The sequence below is a fragment of the Hemiscyllium ocellatum genome, chromosome 12 (assembly GCF_020745735.1).
Source record: "Hemiscyllium ocellatum isolate sHemOce1 chromosome 12, sHemOce1.pat.X.cur, whole genome shotgun sequence".
NCBI lineage: Eukaryota > Metazoa > Chordata > Chondrichthyes > Orectolobiformes > Hemiscylliidae > Hemiscyllium > Hemiscyllium ocellatum.
This window is the reverse complement of record NC_083412.1, coordinates 8770364-8789911: the sequence shown is the minus strand read 5'-3', so window position 1 is coordinate 8789911 and position 19548 is coordinate 8770364. Positions and strand designations below refer to the sequence as shown.

Below are 19548 nucleotides of genomic sequence, written 5' to 3'. Positions count from 1 at the left end.
CTGCATGTGAGTCCAGACCCACAGCAATGGGCAATTAGGAATGGGTAGTAAGTGGCCTGTGACACTCACATCTCATGAATGAATAAAAAGAACTCTCACCCCACCAATGCCTTGGACTGGCAGCTCTCAAACACAGGACGTCCTCTGGTGGGAAGGGTGGCATCTCAACTCCAACAAATGAATGCTCCCTTGAATATCACATGTCTGCGGATATGATGGATGATGGGGGACACTGCTGTCCAAATAAGACTCTGCCCCTCATTGTGTTTGAAACCTGTTTTTTTTAACTAGTTATATAAATATCAGAGATTGTTGCTGGAGAGCATTATTGAACTAGACTATGTGAGTAGTGGAGTAGTGCTAATGTTACTGGGTTTATAATCCAGACCGTGGGTTCAAATCCTGCCATAGGACCTGGTGAAATTTAAATTCGTTAAATTGATCTTGAGTTTAAAACTATGAAGCTCATTACTTGCTGTTAGAAAGACCCATCTGTTCATGAATGCCCACGGGAGAAGAAAATTTGCCAACCTTACTCAGACTGGTTTACATGTGACTCCTTACCCCACAGCAATGTGATTGGCTCCTAGCTGTCCTCTGGGATGGCCTTGAGAGCCAATTGTTTCAAGAGCAGTTGGGGAGGGGCAACAAATTCTGGTATAGTTCTGATTGGTTGGGGAAAAGTGGTGTGATGGTTGGACGACCAATTGGCAGCAGAGGGGGCAGGAGTGAAGGGTTGTGGTGGTTGTGGGGAAACCTCCAGGTGTGGCAACACAGGTACTGAAGCATGCTGATCAGCAAGATCCCAATCTTTGTGTCAGGGCTTAGCTCTCAACAGCCCCATGGAGAGCAATGAGCTATGTGGTGATTTGTCAGATAAGGCGGGGTCTGCAGGTACTGGAGAGATGTGATGAGGGGCATGTTTCCAGGATGGTAACCTGTACCTAGTGGAGTGCCCCCAGCGATGAGTGCTGGAGCCACAATTACTGACAATAGATATCAGTTACTTGGATGAGGAATGTGAACCTGCCAAGTTTGCAGGAGACACAGGAATAGATGGGAAGTCAAGTGGTGAGGGTAGACACAGAGGGATGTAGGCAAGGGGGGAAAGTACCTGGCAGATGGAACATCATGTACGGAAATGTGAGGTTATGCACTTTGGCAGGAAGAATAAAGGAGCTGAATATTATTATTTAAATTGACGAAGACTGAGCAGAGCTAAGGAACAGAAGAGTTTGGGAGTATATCATACAGAAAACGAGCATCCAAGTCCAGCATTCAGCTATGGTCTAACTAGTGCCTTATTTAATGTATTAAAACCTCACTATTTTTAATTGTGAACGAAACATTAGCCTATATTTCAAAGGGAATGCAGAATTAAAAGTAGTGATATAAGGCACTAGTTGGACCACATCTGAATGCTGAACCAGTCTTGATCCTATTATCTAAGGAAAGATATGCTGGCTTTGGAAGCAGTCTAGAAAAGGTTGATTGGCCCAATCCCAGGTATGGAGGGACTGCCTTCTGACCAGAAGTTGAGTAGGTTGGGCCTGTAGAAGAACGAGAGGTGACATTATTGAAACATACAAGATTCTTAGGAGAATAAAAACAAAAAGAACTGTGGATGCTTTAAATCAGAAACAAAAACAGAAACTGCTGGAAAAGCTCAGCAGGTCTGGCAGCATCTGTGCAGAGAAATCACAATTACCATTTCAGGTCCAGAAGGGTCACGGGACTGGAAATGTTAACTCTGATTTCTCTCCACCAATGCTGCCAGACCCGCTGAGTTTTTCCAGTAGTTTCTGTTTTTGTTTCTGATGTAAGGATTCTCAGGGACTTGACAGGGTCGATGTGGAGGGATCGATTATCCTTGTGGGAGAGTCTAGGACCAGAGGATACAATTTCAGAGCCAGGGAGTGTCACCCATTTAAGGCAGAGATGAGGAGGAATTTCATCTCTCAGAAATTAGTGAATCCGTGGAATTCTTGACTGCAGAGGGCTGTCAAGGCTGGGTCATTAAGTATATTTAGCGGTGACATAGACAGATTTTTAATCAGTAAAGAAATCAAGTGTTGGAGGAAAAAGGCTGAAAACTGTAATTGAGGATTATCAGATCAACCATGATCTCATTGAATGGTTGTGCAGAATCGATGGGCTGAATGACCTTCTTCTGTTCCTACACCTTCCTGAAGGGACTGGGGACTGATGACTGTGACATATATCAGTTATGGAGGGCTCTGCAACCACAGTCCCACAATAAAAACCAAGCCATGTCAGATTCCGAGGAGCAACCTCTTCACTCTGACATGGATAAAACTTTGGAACTCCCCTTACCCAGAGGCTCAGTCATTGAGCACATTCAACATAGAGGTCAATGGATGTCCATGTATTAAAGGCATCAATGGATATGGGGATACTGTTGGAAAATAGGGTTGGGCGAGGTGATTAACCATGATCTAACTAGAGGGGCTGAAAGACCCATTTCCTATGTTCCTTATAGAGTCATACAGTCATAGCGTCATAGAGATGTACAGCGTGGAAACAGACACTTCAGTGCAACCCGTCCATGCCGACCAGATATCCCAACCCAATCTAGTCCCACCTGCCAGCACCTGGCCCATATCCCTCCAAACCCTTCCTATTCATACACCCAACCAAATGCCTTTTAAATGTTATAATTGTACTAGCCTCCACCACTTACTCTGGTAGCTCATTCTATACATGTAAAACATCCACTTATCTGTTTCTGTGCTGTGACCTCTCCTAAACAGGTTCCTGCAAGATTACTTATGAATTTCACTGTTTGTTAATTTTCTCAGACACACTCCAATGTCCAGCAATACATGAATTCAAACAGCAAAGGCAGTAACTGCACAGATTCACTGCTGTGTCAGTTAGCAATGTGGGTTTTCTCTCTCGCTCTCTCTTTCTCTCTCTCTCTCTCCCCTGCTCTGACCTCACTATGTGCTTCATTTGTCTGTTCCTCTCCCTTTTACAACTGTTGTTGTTTTTACTTTTTTTCCTCCAAAGTTCCAAAACAATGTAAATAAAACAGAAATTGCTGCTCCTGGAATTCGATGGAATCATCTCCAACACCTAAAATACCTCAAGAAAGGAACAGCTGTTACAGCCAGAAAGTTTTCCCATTCTCCATCTTGGATTACCCAGAATCCTAGCTTGGCATTTTTTTTTCATTTATACATTCATGGGATGAGGCCATCTCTGGCTAAGCTAGCACTTATTGTCCATCAGGTATTAAAGAGTCAACCATGTTGCTGTGGGTCTGGAGACACATGTAGGCCAGACTTGGTAAGGATGGCAGTTTCCTTCCTGAAATGACATTAGCAAGCCAGGTGGGGTTTTTTTTGACAATTGGTAATGGATTCATTGCCAAAAATTCCAAATGTTTGTTGAATTTAAATTACACCATCTGTCATGATGGGATTTGAACTCCAGCCCGCAGAACATTCGCTGGGTTAACAGTCACATGATATAGCCCTAGGCCATCACCTCCCCTCTGTACTTTGGTATTTAGACTAAGTGACAATCATTAAGCAGACAGTCTTAGTGAGGAATAGCTCCTGTAGATAGTGTACAGTGCAGGCTAGGCTGTGATAGAGGGTGGCATCTCCTGTCCACTGGCAGAGGTGGGAATTGAGAATGTTTTCCATGTCTGAATGCTGCCCTCGTGGCTACGGCTCCCCCTGCCTGAAAGATTGCCCTGGAGCTGGTCAAGGTTTCCATCAGGCTTTGGACCCAAAGAGAGCGGGGTTAGTGCAGGACGGTGTCTCTGTTGGAAGGTGGGGAGGGGAGAAGAGGGGGGTTGGTAGGGAGAGGGGTGATCAGTCTTGCTGGCATCGGAGCCTCTGCCCATGCTGGTGATGCTTGTTGGGGAAGGTTGGTCAAAAGCAGAGCTACCTGGCCTCAATAACCCAATACAGATGTCTCTGAGATGCCATTCGGCCCCATCTTGGATAAGCTGGGGCTATTTTCTCTGGAGCATTGGAGGCTGAAGGGTGTCTTTAATGGAAATTTATAAAATCATGAGGGACGTGGTTAGGGTAAACAGCAAAAGTCTGTTCTTCAGGGGAGTAGAGTCCAAAACTGGAAGGCATAGCCTTAAGGTGAGAGGAGAAAGATCTAAAAGAGACTTAATTGGCAACCTTTTCACACAGAGTGTACATGGAATGAGTTGCCAGAGGAAGTGGTGGAGGCGGGTACAATGACAAAATTTAAAAGACATTTGGATAGGTACATGGATTGGAAGGGTTTGGAGAGATATGGGCCAAATGCAGACAAATATGATCAGTTCAGTTGAGATAAACTGGTCAGCATGGATGATTTGGGTCAAAGGATTTGTTTCAATGCTATATAACTCTGTGACTCTGTTTCACTGAGACACTGCCGCAACCATTGCTGAACATCCTGCTCCCAAGTGTGCGTCCAATTCAGAAACTCGCTCGATACACAGTGCAAATCGTGCCCTTACCTATTGGCTTCTTCACTGCTAACTTATCTCTTGTTAACTAATCCCAACAGATTGTTTTTCTTCTGCAGACTGGCTTTCCCATCTGTTGACCTCTTCAGGACACACAGGCGACAATTCAGACACTGAGCAGGAGCTGGGATATGAAAGCATCAATGTTCCTGATTCTTACACAGGCCCTCGACTCTCCTTCCCTCTGACAGCTGCAGATGCCAACGCATTGCTCAAAGCATTCAAGCAACAGCAAGTGAGTCACTGTGTATCTTTACCCGGATAGAGAGTAAGAACCCCCAAGGCCCTTAACACTGTCACCATGGCACACATGACACACATGCGGGGCCGATCAGGACATAGTCGATATCAGACTGGACGTCATCCCCTCCAGCACCAGGGGGAGGTGCTAGTGACCCAGAGTTCCAGGCTAATTCTTTGCAGGACCTGACTTCAAATCTCACCACAGCAATGACTTCATTCACTGGATAACTGGAAATAAAATCTAATGGCCACCATGAAGTGATCACAGTGGCTCAGTGATCAGCACTGCTGCCTCACAGCGCCAGGGACCCAGATTCAAACCCAGCCTCGGGCGACAGTCTGTGTGGGGTTAGCAGATTTTCTCTCTGTCTGCATGGGTTTTCTTCTATGCTGACAAAGATGTGCAGGTTAGGTGGATTGGCCATGGTAAATGGGGACATAGAGTCAAGGAGTGTGCAGGCTAGGTGGCTTGGCTGTGGGACATGCAAAGGGATGGTTGGGTTTAGGTGGGAAACTCTTTGGAGAGCCGGGGGGCCTATTTCCATGCTGTAGGGATTCAAAAAAAATCCCTCTTGGTTTCAATCCTCTTTAGAGAAGGAAAATCTGCTGGCGGATCCTTACATGGCCTGGGAACTCAGACTCACAGCAGTGATTCTGAACTACCCTCTGGAAGTGAATACTAAGCCATTCAGCTGCATTCAGCCATAATGGAGCCTCATTAAGGGTGTCCCTACATCACATTGCCACCATCTTCCCAAGGGCATTGAGGGTTGGGCAATAAATACTGGTCCAAGTAGAGACATGAATGACTAAGCAAGCACATAACCAAAATGGGGAAAGCATGCTCATCTCCAAGGGAGGTCACCACTCTGTAAATGCCAGGCTCCAGGCTCTGTCTGTCAATCATTGAACAAACTATCGATGACCCCCTTCCATAGCTTTGCTGATGTTCATGCCTAGACTGGCAAGGTGGCACCTCCTCCAGTGAGTTGTGCAATTTCCCCCACCCCCCCCATCGACCATTGACAACTGACTGTGTCAAGATTACAGATCTTAGATCTGATCCGATGTTCGTGGGATCACTTAGCTCTACCACTTGCTGTTTAAGCCATTTGGCACGCAAGAGTTTGGTAGCTTCACCAGGTTGGCACCTCATTTTTAGGTATGGCTGATGCTGCTCCTGGCGTGACCTCCTGCCCTCTCCATTGAACCAGGGTTGATCCCCTGGCTTGATGGTAATGGCTGAGTGGGGGATATGCCAGGCCATGGGGTTGTAGATTGAGCTGGAGTACAGTTCTGCTGCTGTTGATGGCCCACAGCACCTCATGGATGCCCAGTCTTGAGCTGCTAGATCGGTTCGAAGTCTGTCCCATTCAGCACGGTGACACTGCCATATAACAGGTTATTCTCTTAGATTAGGTTAGATTCCCTAGAGTATGGAAATAGGCCCTTCAGCCCAACAAATCCAAAGATGTGAGGGTCAGGTGAATTGGCCATGCTAAATTGTCCGTAGTGTTAGGTAAGGGGTAAATGTAGGGGTATGGGTGGGTTGCGCTTCGGCGGGTCGGTGTGGACTTGTTGGGCTGAAGGGCCTGTTTCCACACTGTAAGTAATCTAATCTAAAAATCCTTACCGACCCTCTGAAGGGTAACCCACCCTGACCCAATATTTACCACTGAGTAGTGCAACTAACACAAAGGGCAATTTTGCATGACCAATTCACCTGACCTGCACATCTTTGGACTGTGGGAGGAAACCTGAGCACCCAGAGGAAACTCATGCAGAAATGGGGAGAATGTGCAAACTCCACACAGACAGTCACCCGAGGCTGGAATCGAACCCGAGTCCCTGGTGCTGTGAGGCAGCAGTGCTAACCACTGAGCCACCATGCACACCCACCCCAAATTCCTCAATGTGAAGGCGGGACCTTATCTCCACAAGGACTGTGCAGTGGTCACTCTTACCGGTACTGTCTTGGACAGATGCATCTGCAGCTGGCAGATTGGTAAGGATGTGGTCAAGTCATTTTCTGCACATCTTGTAGTCGGGGTCAGCATTCTAAACTCTTGCATATTGACAAGCGGGTACGCAGGGTGCCATCCCATCGATTTAGGAATGTCACCATGAAAAATACAAATGCACAACCAGGAGCAGAAATAGACCATTCAGTCCCTCGATCCTGCTCACTGTTCAATAAGATCATGGCTAACACCTTTGTGTTTCATTCCACATCTGTCCTGAATACCCTTGATTCCCCTCCAAACAGGAATCTCTCCATCTCTGTCTTACATACAGTCCCAGACTTCACTATCGCCTGAGGCGAAGGGGGTTTAATGCGTATTTCCAGAGAGAGAGAGAGAGAGAGAGCTGCAGCGTAATAAATCTTTACAGAATTGTTCTAAAGTTTAATAAGGTCCACTTCCTGAAAAATGCCATTGATGTTTTAGCAACTTCACGGCCGCTACGTGCTCCAGCTCCTGCATGAAACCAGAAAGAGCCTGAAACAGAGGCCCAACATCACTCACATTTCCACGAGTTACTCCAAGGAGATAACCATCTGCGGTAAGAGATTCCCATTGTTACATGGTGGTTCCCTCAACGTGCCAGCGTAATGATAATGCAATTTTTTTTATTGACAAGCTTGTCACTTGATGCAGGGTCTTTTTGTGTGAAAGTGATATTAGGTCTATTGCAGACTTTCAAATTATCCCTCATTTTCAACACATCAAACGCAAATAAATAAGGTTCATGACCACTTGTCCCATTGACAGCAGAAGTGGTTTGTTCAGGTATTTGAAATGATGTGGAGGTGCCGGTGTTGGACTGGGGTGCACAAAGTCAGAAGTCACACAACACCGCGTTATAGTCTCATGGGCTTATTTGAAATCGCAAGCTTTCAGAGCGCTGCTCCTTCCTCAGTACTTGAAAAGGAGACAGTTTGCTAGCACCATGCTGTTAAAAGAACCGTCTCAAGAGAGTTGAGTTCAAACAATTAAATGTGAAGCTGAAGAGCATTGTGCACAAGGATCGGAAAAACCGTGAGTAATCCAATTTGTTTTGTAGAAATCAGCAGCAGCAGACACAGAACTTGGAAGCATTGTAAGGTGTGAGGAGGATAATGTGGAACTCCCTAGGTCATTGACATATTGGTGGAGTGGGCAGATAAGTGGCAGATGATGCTCAATATAGTAAAGTGTGATGTGATGCACTTTATTAAGAAGGACACTGGAAGACAGTATAACATAGTGGGTGCAATTCTAATGGGGGCATAGGAGCAGAGAGAGTTAGGTGTACAGAGGAACCTCAATTACCTGAAGGACACGGATGGGGAGTATTTAGTTCGGTTAATTGAATTCCGGATAATGGAATGCCGGATAACAGAGTAAACTCTGTTATCCTTGCGATCTTGCTGGATAATCTGAAATTTGGATAATCAAATGCGTGATAATAATCGAGGTTCCTCTGTATATGTGCTCAGATCACTGAAGGTGCCAGGACAGGTGGAGAGAGCAGTGAATAAAGCTTACAGTGTCCTTGGCTGTAACAAAACAAACTAGAGGAAATCTTCAAGACCATCAATAATGCTGTCACTGGCATCAAATTCACTAAAGAGGGGGAAAACAACAACAAACTACCATTCCTAGATGTCACAGTAGAACAAACAGCAAATGGGGAATCTCAAACCAGCTTCTCCAGGAAAGCAACACATACAGACCAAATATTGAACTACCGAAGCAATCACCCCAAAACCCACAAACGAAGCTGCATTAGAACATTGTTTCAATGAGCCACTAGGCCCTGCAGCACAGAGGAACTACGAAGAGCAGAGGAAAATCACCTGCGCTGTGTATTCAAAAAGAACGAGTCCCCAACGAACACAGTCCAACTATTTCAAAGCAACAAACCCAACCAAGCAGACAAAGCCCATCCAGAAACCCTAGCCACTCTCCCCTACATCAAAGACATCTCGGAAATGACTGCCAGAGCACTCAGACTCCTTGGCATCATGGTAGCCCACAAACCCACCAACACACTAAAACAGCAGCCAATGAACTTGAAAGACCCTATACAGACAACAAGCAAAACTAATGTCATTGACAAAATACCGTGCAAGAACTGTAACAAACACTACATTAGACAAACAGGCTGAAAACTAGACATCAGGATACATGAACACCAACTAGCCACAAAACGGCATGACCCTCTCTCACTAGTATCCTTACATACAGACGAGGAAAGACATCACTTCAACTGGGACAACCCATCCATCCTAGGACAAACCAAACAGAGACATGCACGAGAATTCCTAGAAGCATGGTATTCCAACCGGAATTCTATCGACAAACACATTGACTTGGATCCCACTTACCACCCCCTGAGAAAAAGAACAGGAAATGGCTTAACCGCAGGAAATGAAATCAATATAGGAATGGCATCACCAACCCAAGGAAACTTAAACACATAAATAAAAAGTGGACCATACCATCAGTGCTTAATCTAGAGGCTCACTAATGATGTTACCTAGTAGGGTGACGAAACGTGTGAAGACAAACCTTCCAGCTCAGCGAGCAAACCTACATCCAGAACCTCAACCTGAGCTACAAATCTTCTCAAAACGTGGCTTTATTAATAGAAGAATAGAGGGACAAGAGCAGGCAGGTTAGGTTGAACTTGTACAAGCCACTTGTGAGACCTCAGCTGGAGTATTGTGTACAGTTCTGGGGTCCTTTATAGGAAAGTTGTGAATACACTGGAGAGCGAATGCAGAAGTGATTTGCAAGAATGATTCCAGGATGAGAAATGTCAGTGATGAGGATAGACTGAAGAGGGTGGGGCTGCTCTCCAGGGAGAGAAGAAAGCTGAGAGGAGAGCTGATAGAGATTTGCAAAATCTTGAGCAGGGTAGGTCAGGGCAACTGATCCCCTTGTATTGGAAAAAAGAACAAGAGGATATAGATTTAAAGTGATGTACAAATAAAACAAAGGTAATGTCTAATGGAGAGTGAATGAGTAGACTGACATGAAGCCATTGCAATATAGAAGAATGAGAGGCAATCTTGGACCTGACAGAATAGATTTACAATGTTGTTTCAGGCCTTGGGCCAGAAGGCATCACCTCAGAATAAGCAGTCGCACAGAGATGAGGGAGGAATTTCTGCTCTTAGTGGGGAGTGAATTTGTGGAATACTTTACCGCAGGTGGCTGTCGAGGCTGACTCTTTGAACATATTCTGGGCTGAGATAGAGAGATTTTTTAAATCAGTAATGAAATCAAGGATGAAGCGGAGAAGGCAGGGAAGTGAAGTTGAGGATGATCAGATTAGCCATGACTTCATTGACGGTGGAGACAGTGAGGTCCGCGGATGCTGGAGATCAGAGTTGAGAGTGCGTTGCTGGAAAAGCACAGCAGGTCAGGCATTATCCGAGGAGCAGGAAAGTCGATGTTTTGGGCTGGAGTCCTTCATCATTGAAAGTGGAGCAGACTTGATGGGCTGAATGGCCCTACTGCACTGTAACGATTCTGTGATTCTATCCTTGGCTATGTCAGGAGCTGTACACTGTGATGGCTGTGTGGTGGCTGGTACCCTGCCAGCTGTGGTGGCTGTGTGCTTGCTCAGACACTCTCTGTAGGAGTACAGCAATGTAGTAATCAGGGTACAAGCCCATCCTCCTCACTGACAATTCAGGAGGTGCTCAAAAGGAGCACAAGGGGGCAAGAAAGGTGTCTGTGTTTTCTGAAAACAGAAGAACTCTTCATCACAATGGAGCTTAAGACATGGAAAAATCTGAATGTTGTAATTATTTGGAGACACTGGGGAAGGATGCCTAGCTATGTCCCTACTGATTAAAACTCATTGTTCTGCAATGTTAACTTTTATTTTTCTCTCTCTCTCTGCACAGGCTGCTGAAGAATTCTCGTACATTCCAGTTTTTATTTCAGTCTTCGGTCTGAATCATTAGTTGATCAATGTTTTGACTGCACTTGCAGAGAATATGATGCTTTCCAGCTGGCATCAAAACTGGACCTGATATATTCTCTTTCTCTTTAATTGTACCTTTTCATCGTGTCTTTCAGGAGATTTACATGGAAAACTCGATGACCTGATGCTAATATTCTACAAGGTATGTTCACTCTTGAGTGATATCATTTGTCACTCTTTTAAAATGGGTCATAGAGTCATCCACCAGTCCATGCTGACTCATAATCCCAAACTAAACTAGTCCCACACGCCTCCTCCTAGCCCATATCCCTCCAAACCTTTCCTGGTCATGTACTCATCCAAATGTCTTTTAAATGTTGTAACTGTACTGGCATCCATCACAGTGGTGGGCAAGTTGTTGGAGAGAATCCTAAGGGACAGGATTTACATATATTTGTAAAGGCAAGATTGATTAGGGATAGTCAACATGGCTTTGTGCGTGGGAAATCATGTCTCACAAACTGAATTGAGTTTTTTGAAGAAGTAATGAAGAGGAGCGATGAGTGCAGAGTGGTGGACGTGATCTATATGGACTTCAGTAAGGCGTTTGACAAGGTTCCTCTTGTGACTGTGGTTTGCACAGTTATAGCAGGGAAAACTCACCATTTGGATACAGAACTGGCTTGAAGGTAGAAGACAGAGGATGGTGGTGGAGGGCTGTTTTTCAGTCTGGAGAACTATGACCAGTAGAGTGCCATAAGAATCGGTGCTGGGTCCACTGCTTTTCATCATTTATATAAGTGATTTCAATGTGAGCATAGGAGGTATAGTAAGTAAGTTTGAAGATGACAACAAAATTGGATGTGTCATGGACAGTAAAGAAGGTTACCTCAGAGTATGACAGGATTTTGATCAGATGGGCCAATGGGTTGAGGAGCGGCAGATGGAGTTTAATTCAGATAAATGTGTAGTGCTGAATTTTGGAATAGCAAATTTTGGGGCAGCATGGCGGCTCAGTTGTTAGCACTGCTACCTTACAGCACCAGGGACCCAGGTTCGAATCCTACATCGGGTGACTGTCTGTGTGGAGTTCACACATTCTTCCTGCGTCTGCATGGGTTTCCTCCGGGTGCTCCGGTTTCCTCCCACAGTCCAAAGATGTGCAGGTCAGGTGAACTGGTCACGCTAAATTGCCCATAGTGTTAAGTGCATTAGTCAGGGGTAAACGTAAGGTAGAGGAATGGGTCTGGCCCTCTTTGGAGGGTTGGTGTGGACTTGTTGGGCTGAAGGGCCTGTTTCCATACTGTAGGAAATGTAATCAAATCAGGGCAGGACCTAAACACTTAAGGGTAAGGTCCCGGAGAGTGTTGCCGAACAAAGAGACCTTGGAGTGCAGGTTCATAGTTCTTTGAAAGTGGAGTCGCTGGTAGATAGGATAGTGAAGAAGGCATTTGGTATGCTTTCCTTTATTCGTCAGAGCATTGAGTGTAGGTGTCATGTGGGAGTGCGGGAGGTCATGTGGTGACTGTACAGGATTTTAGTTAGGCCACTGTTAGAATATTGCATGCAGTTCTGGTCTCCTTCCTATCGGACGGCTTTTATGAAAGTTGAAAGGGTTCAGAAAAGGTTTATAAGGATGATGCCAGGGTTGAAGGATTTGAGCTATAGGGAGAGGCTGAACAGGCTGGGGCTGTTTTCCCTGGAGTGTTGGAGGTTGAGAGGTAACCTTGTAAACTCTTGAGAGGCTTGGATAGGATAAATAGACAAGGTATTTTCCCTGGAGTGGGGAACTCCAGAACTAGAGAGCATAAGTTCAGAGTGAGAGGGGAAAGATTTGAAAGGGACCTAAGGGGCAACTTTTTCACACAGAGGGTGGTACGTGTATGAAATGAGCTGCCAGATGAAGCAATGGAGGCTGGTGCGATTACAGCATTTAAAAGGCATTTGGATGGTACATGAATAGGAAAGGTTCAGCGGGATATGAGTTAAATGCTGGCAAATGGAACTACGTCATATTGAGATACCAGCTTGGAACAGACAAGTTGGACTGAAGAGTCTGTTTCCATGCTGTACATCTCTCTGACTCTATGTGGTGCCTGTGTTCTGCCAGTTTCAGTCAAATGGTACCATGGGCCTTGACTATGAAAGCAACCAGTTCCTTCCTGGGTCTTGTCACAGATCTCTGCAGACTCTCGTCATGCCCTGCTGAAAGACATCATTGACCAATGCTGTCTTTATTTAGGTTGGTGAACACTGTCACTTTCTAACTGAGGTGGAGTCATAACTGGAGGTGACAGAATAATACTTTAACTGACATCCATCAATGACTGTGTGTATCTTGTCACCCATTAATGTAAAATTAGCTGAGAAAAGTCTGGCCTACACAACACCGTAGAAGGATTGGAGCCTGCACTTCTCCTCAGATCTGTAGGGCAGGGCTATGTTAGGGATGCTATATTCAGAAGAGGCAAAGAACTAAGGTAGATGTAGCAAAGCCCACAGCATCGTCTGAGGATGATCGGAGGACCGGTCTGTGCTCTGACCAACATGTATCCCTCAGCCCATCAAACTGGAATTGCTCAGGCCAATCGTTTGTCCCATTGTGGGGTCTTGCTGTGCACAATGTGGCTGCTTTGTTTAGTTTACACTGCAGCAGGACTGGATCAATTCTGACCATGTTGGAAGGAAGGCACAAATGAGGCCCCTTGTCCCCTGTACCTTGCCCAACATTCCACATGGGGGACCTGACCCATTTAACCCATCTCTCTCTTTGTCCCACAGAATGGTCTCCCCTCCCCAGAGAAACCGTACGTGTTTAATGGGGACTTTGTGGACAGGGGGAAGAATTCCCTGGAGGTGATCATGATCCTGTTTGCATTCCTCTTGGTGTACCCAAACGACATGCACTTAAACCGAGGGAATCATGAGGACCACATTGTGAACCTGAGGTGAATCTCTCTGTCTTTGAGACTTTGACCATCATGTTATGGCTCTATGCTTAGAGTTTAACAGCCTATCGATGAGCATCACTTTGGGTGAATTGATTTCAGGAGATGACTCTGTTCATTCTGATTGAACGAATAAGAAACAGAATCACACTCTGAGCTGATTTTTAACTCTGCCCAACCATGATGGGAGCCAGGAACTGAGGCTCCTGACTGACTGACCAACTGACTGACTGACTGACTGACTGACCAACTGATTGACTGACCGACCAACCAACTGACTGACTGACTGACTGACCGACCAATCAACCGACTGACTGACTGACCGACCAATCAACTGACTGACTGACTGCTCGACTGACCAACCAATCAAATGACTGACCGACTGACTGACCGACCAATCAACTGACTGATTGACCAACCAACTGACCGACTGACTGACTGTGGCGACTTGGGTGTAACTTGCTGACTGTTGTTAAAGAGACCACAAAGAAAACGGTGACAGCAAACACTGTGCGACACTGTCCTGATTCATCCCAGTCGGCCTCTCCCTGCTTCCTTCCCCGAAATACATGTCCCAATTTCCAACATCCCCTGCCTTTCGCCCTCTTTCCCTTCCCTCCCGCCCTGTCCCCTCCCATAGATTGCCACCTTGCCCACCTCCTGTCCACTTCCCACTCCTCCTGCAGATTCCCTCCCTCTCCTTTGCCTCTTGCCCATTCTCTCCCCTACACCTCTGCCCCCCCCCCGGCTTTGATCCCTCCCTAGTTTCTCCCCTGCTTCACTGCCCTCTCCCAATCCCCTCCACCGCTCCTGCCCCTCATCCCCACTACAGACTCTGATGTGCTCCCCTACAACCCCTGATCCCACTCCCCCTCAACACTTCCACTGCTCCCCTCCACCCCCTCACATCCCCTCCTCACTCTCTGCACACTGTCTCCATCTCCACACATTGCAGGGAGCTCAGGATTCGGGACACACACAGAATCATAGAATCCCTGCAGTGTGGAAGCAGGCCATTAGGTGGAGGTGGGGGCAGGGTGGTGAAGTGGGGATAGATGAAGAGGGTATGGCCTGGTTTATCAATGGGACGAATGAATCTGGTAGGTGGCAGGGAGCAGTGGAAGGGAGGGGGAAGGGCTGGGAAGACAGTTGAGAGATGGGAATGGAGGTTGTTTGAAATTGGAGAACTCAACATTGAGTCCTCCAGGCTGTAGGTTGCCCAGATGGAAGGTGAGGTGTTGTTTCTCCAATTTATGGTGTGGCAATGGAGATGGTCATGTCGGAAAAGGGAGTGGTTAGGGGAATTGAAATGGGCAGTGACTGGGAGGTCCAGTCAGACCGTGCAGGCCCAGCTGCAATGCTCGGTGAACCGTCCCTAAATTTACATTCGGTCCCCCCGATGTAAAGGCCACACCGCGAACACCTGATGCAGTAACCTAGGTTGGAAGAGAGACAGGTGAACCTCTGTCTTACCTGGAGGGACTGTTCGGGGCCTTGGATGGAGATGATGGTGGGGGGGTGGTGTACTGACAAGTTTTGCATCTTTTCTGGTTGCAGGGGAAGGTGCCTGGGGGCTTGGGGGAGGGGGCTAGAGTGGCACAAACCAAAGACTGTCAAAGGGAACGGTCCTTGCGGAAGGCAGAGAGGGGTAGGGAGGGGGAAATGTCCTTGGTTGTGGGGTCTATTTGGAATTGGCGGAAGTGTTTAAGGATAATGCATTGGATGCGGACTCTGGTGGGTAGTAGGTAAGGACAAGGGGGACTTTGTCTTTATTGCGTTGGGCAGTGGGGGGCTAGTTTAGAGTAGTGAAACAGGGAATGGAGGTGGTGCAGCGGAGTGCTGTCTGGATGACAGAGGGAGGAAGAGCACATTATTTGAAATAGGTGGATGCTCACAAGTGGAATGTCTCCTCAACCAAGCAGGTTGTGAGCATTCGTGCAGAGATCCATCATGGGCACTCAACTGGTAAACAAGGAAGATCAGCTTCCTGTGACTCATGAGGAGTGATCAGGGCTAATGAGTAATTGGTGAAGGAGGAAGCGAGCGGTGGGAGTTATGATATGGAGGACACTGTTACCATCTGGACAGCACTGCCTGAAGACTCAGTGAAAGTAGCACCCAATAGCAACTTAATGAAGCCAATTGGATAATACGAGAATGGGAATATTTCATGGACAATGTGAAAGGCAGCCTCTGTAGAGGGCAAGTGCAGTTGCAATGGGCCAAATGGCCTCCTTGTGTGCTGGAAATGCCTACAGTGCTCAACATTAACTGACCTTGCAGCTCTGCAAACATGGTCTCCTTTCACCCACCATTCAAAACAGTGTACTTCCACTTACTCATTGAGATATTCAGATGTTTTAAAATTAACTCCAAGTTTGATAAACGATATGAAGGTGAAGCATGATACATTTGTTGGTGGGATATGTTGCAACATTTTTGTAAAAGAGACTTCTGAATTACTGTGTATTTGTGCAGCGAAACCATTTGCTATTCAATGTGTTTGAGTGAGAACAGATTGTCTATGTTGGTATCAACTTTTGCTGTCTCACACACAGAGATTCCTGACTACCTGCTACAAATTACCTGTTTATTTTAAACCATTCCAGATACGGTTTTACAAAGGAAGTTATGCAAAAGTACAAGGTAAGGAGTTTTCATTTTTATTTGAATTAAAAACTCCCTCCACTGCCTATGCTCAGTACCACCTACAAGACACACTGCAGAAACTCATCAAAGATCCTCAGACAGCACCTTCCAAACCCACAACCACTTCCATCTAGAATGGCAGCAGAAACATGGGAGCACCACTGCCTGCAAGTTCCCCTCCAAGCCACTCACCATCCTGATTTGGAAATATATTGCCGTGACTTCATTGTCGCTAGGTCGAAATCCTGGAACTTGCTGCCTAACAGAATTGTGGGTGTCCCTATAACCACAAAGACTTCAGCAGTTCAGGAAGGCAGCTCAGCACCTCTCAAGGGTAATTCAGAATGCTGGCTTCGACAATGATGTCAACATCCTCAAATTTGTGCTCTTTCACTCTTGATCTTTCTCAGCTGGGACCAGTTTCTCCCTTCCTCGCATATTAGCCCTGAGCAATACTGCATTGGCTCTGAATTTTAGATAAGACATTAAAACAAGGCACCTCCTGATCTCCAAAAGTGAACTCAGCATAGCCCTGCTCTCACATGAGAAAGACAAAGAGAAAGAGGAAGAGAGAGAGAAAGAGAGAGAGAGAGAAGAGAGAGAGAGAGAGAGAGAGACAACTGGTGGTGGTTTAATCTAACAGTCGCCATGCCTCAGGTAAGGGGAAAGGTTAGAAGGAGAAGGAGAGTCACAGAGTCATACAGAATGGAAAGAGACCCTTTGGTCCAACTTATCCGTGCTGTTCAGATATCCGAAATTAATTGAGTCCCATTTGCCTGCATTTGGCCCATATCCTTCCAAACCCTTCCTATTCATCTACCCATCCCGACGCCTTTTAAATGTTGTAATTGTACCAGCCTCCACCACTTCCTCTGGCAGCTCATTCCATCCATTCCATATCACCCTCTGCATGAAAAAGTTGCCCCTTAGGTCTCTTTTATATCTTTCCCCTCTCACCCTAAACCTATGCCCTCTAGTTTTGGACTCCTCGATAATATTTACCTTATGCATGCCTCTCAAGATTTTATAAACCTCTATGAGGTCATCCCTCAGCACCCGAGACTCCAGAGAAAATAGCCCCAGCCTATTCAGTCTTTCCCTATAGCTCAAAACCCTCCAGTCCTGGCAACATCTTTGTAAATCTTTTCTGCACACTCTGAAGTTTCACAACATCCTTCCTACAGCAGGGAGACCAGAATTATATGCAGTATTCTAAAGATGGCCTCACCAATTTCCTACAGCTGCAGCATGAACTCCCAACTCCTAAACTCAACCTACTGCCCAATATGAGCAAGCAGGAATTGACATCATATTGTTTGTCACACTCTCTATTGCAATTCAGCCATCCAGCCAACTGAGCGAACTCAGATGCTTGACTCAAGTGAAAGCTGCTTCTTGTTCTGTGCCCAAAACCAGCACATGTCCTGAAGCAGTGAGTTTGCATGGAGGTTCGTGGTCTGAAAGTTAAACAAGAACGTTGCAAAATCATTCATGAATCCAGTAAGCTGTTGCAACACTGTCACATCTGTTAGTCACTGCATCTCTGCTGCAGATCTCTCCTTATCTTTCAGTTCTGTGTAAATATCTTCATTTCCAAGGTGAGATTATTTGCAAGAGTGATTGAAGACGTAGATTCTAACCAAGTGTCTGACTTCGATGAAGTGACTGACTGCATGCTTGTGGTTAATTAATAAAATGTTTTTTTTATGGCGGAGTTTACCACAGACAATGGGAAAGTAGAGGAGAGAAGCACTATTTTAGTTTTGATCTCAGAGCAGAAGGTTCAATGTTCCAGTTCAGAAGAATCAAACAGTCTAGCAGAAATGATTTAAGCCTGTGAAATATTCAATATCTCAGAGATCTGAACTGAAAGTGGTTTAGATCATGGAATACAACACACTGCCTGGAAATGTGGTGCAGGCACGTTCTATTGAGGCATTCAAGAGAAGCATTGAATAGCTGTCTGGATAGAAATGGTATGCAGGGCTACAGAAAAAAGACACAAAATTGGAACTGCTGTGACTGAGGGGACTTTGTCTCTGCATGTTGTCCCATGCCATGCTCTATCCATTCTGATACCCTCTGCCTAACTTTTATCTGTGGTTGCATTTTTTCAAAATTCATTCACAGGATGAGGGCATCACTGAATGCCCATCCCAGAGGGTGGTTAAGAGTCACCACATTGCTGTGGGTCTGGAGTCACATGTGGGCCAGAACAGGTGAGGATGGTAGCTTCATTCTTGAAATATCATCTATGAACTAGTTGGGCTTTTCCGCAGCAATCAACTATGGATTCATGGTCATTAGACTCCTAACCAGAGATTTTTATTAAATGCCTGAGGATTTGAACCCAGGTCCCCAGAACATTATCTGGGTCTCTGGATTCATAGTCCAGTGATAATACCAGAAGACCATCACCTCCCCAATATCTGAGGGAGATCCCAGCTTCAGGCCGTGGGGTGATTGCTGTTTTATAGGAATAAAATTGAACATATTTCAGCGTGTTGATCAAAGCTTGTGTTGTTTCTATTTGCAGATGTACGGGAAAAAAATTCTCCACCTTGTGCAAGATGTGTTCAGTTGGTTGCCGTTGGCAACAATAATTGACTCGAAGGTGCTGGTCGTCCATGGAGGCATCTCAGACACAACTGACCTGGATTTACTGGGGTCAATAGACAGACACAGGGTAAGGCCCATGTCCCAACAAAACTGTGTGTGTCACAGACAGTGCAATGTCATAACAAGTGCGTAACTTGCTTCAGAATATTCACCAACTATATCTTACTCATTCTTAAAAGCATTCAATGGTTCAATCTCGACAGCTTTCTATGGCAGAGAATCTCACAGGCTCACCACTCTCTGGGTGAAGACATTTCTCCTCATCTCAGTCTGATATGGCCAATCCCACATCCTGAGACTGTGATTTTTGCTTGGCTCCCCATTCATTGAGTCATAGAGTCGTACAAATCAACAGCACAGAACAAGGCCCTTTAAACCAACATGTCCGTGCCATTCAGAAACAACCAAACTATCCTAATCCCATTTTCCTGCACTTGGCCCAGAGCCTTGTATGCCTTGGCATCACAAGTACACATCTAAATATTTCTTCATTGCTTTCTGCCTTTACCAGGCTTATGGGCAGTGAGTTCCAGATTCCCACCATCTTCTGGGTGAAAAAGATTTTTCTCACGTTGCCTCTAAACCTCCTGCCTTACCTTAAATCTATGCTTCCTGTCTGTCCATCATCATTTTACATATCTCAATCACATCTCTTCTCAGTCTCCTCTGCTT

General features: G+C 45.8%; 1 protein-coding gene across 1 annotated transcript in view; it reads left to right on the top strand.

Moving 5' to 3' along the window:
• Window positions 1-19548, top strand: part of ppef1 (protein phosphatase, EF-hand calcium binding domain 1) — an 83207-nt gene that overhangs the window by 33789 nt on the left and 29870 nt on the right. Inside the window, exons 4-9 of the mRNA XM_060833245.1 lie at window positions 4558-4733; window positions 7189-7303; window positions 10816-10862; window positions 13442-13608; window positions 16218-16254; window positions 18794-18943. Coding sequence (XP_060689228.1) covers window positions 4558-4733; window positions 7189-7303; window positions 10816-10862; window positions 13442-13608; window positions 16218-16254; window positions 18794-18943 — 692 coding nt within the window. The remainder of the gene's footprint in view (window positions 1-4557; window positions 4734-7188; window positions 7304-10815; window positions 10863-13441; window positions 13609-16217; window positions 16255-18793; window positions 18944-19548) is intronic.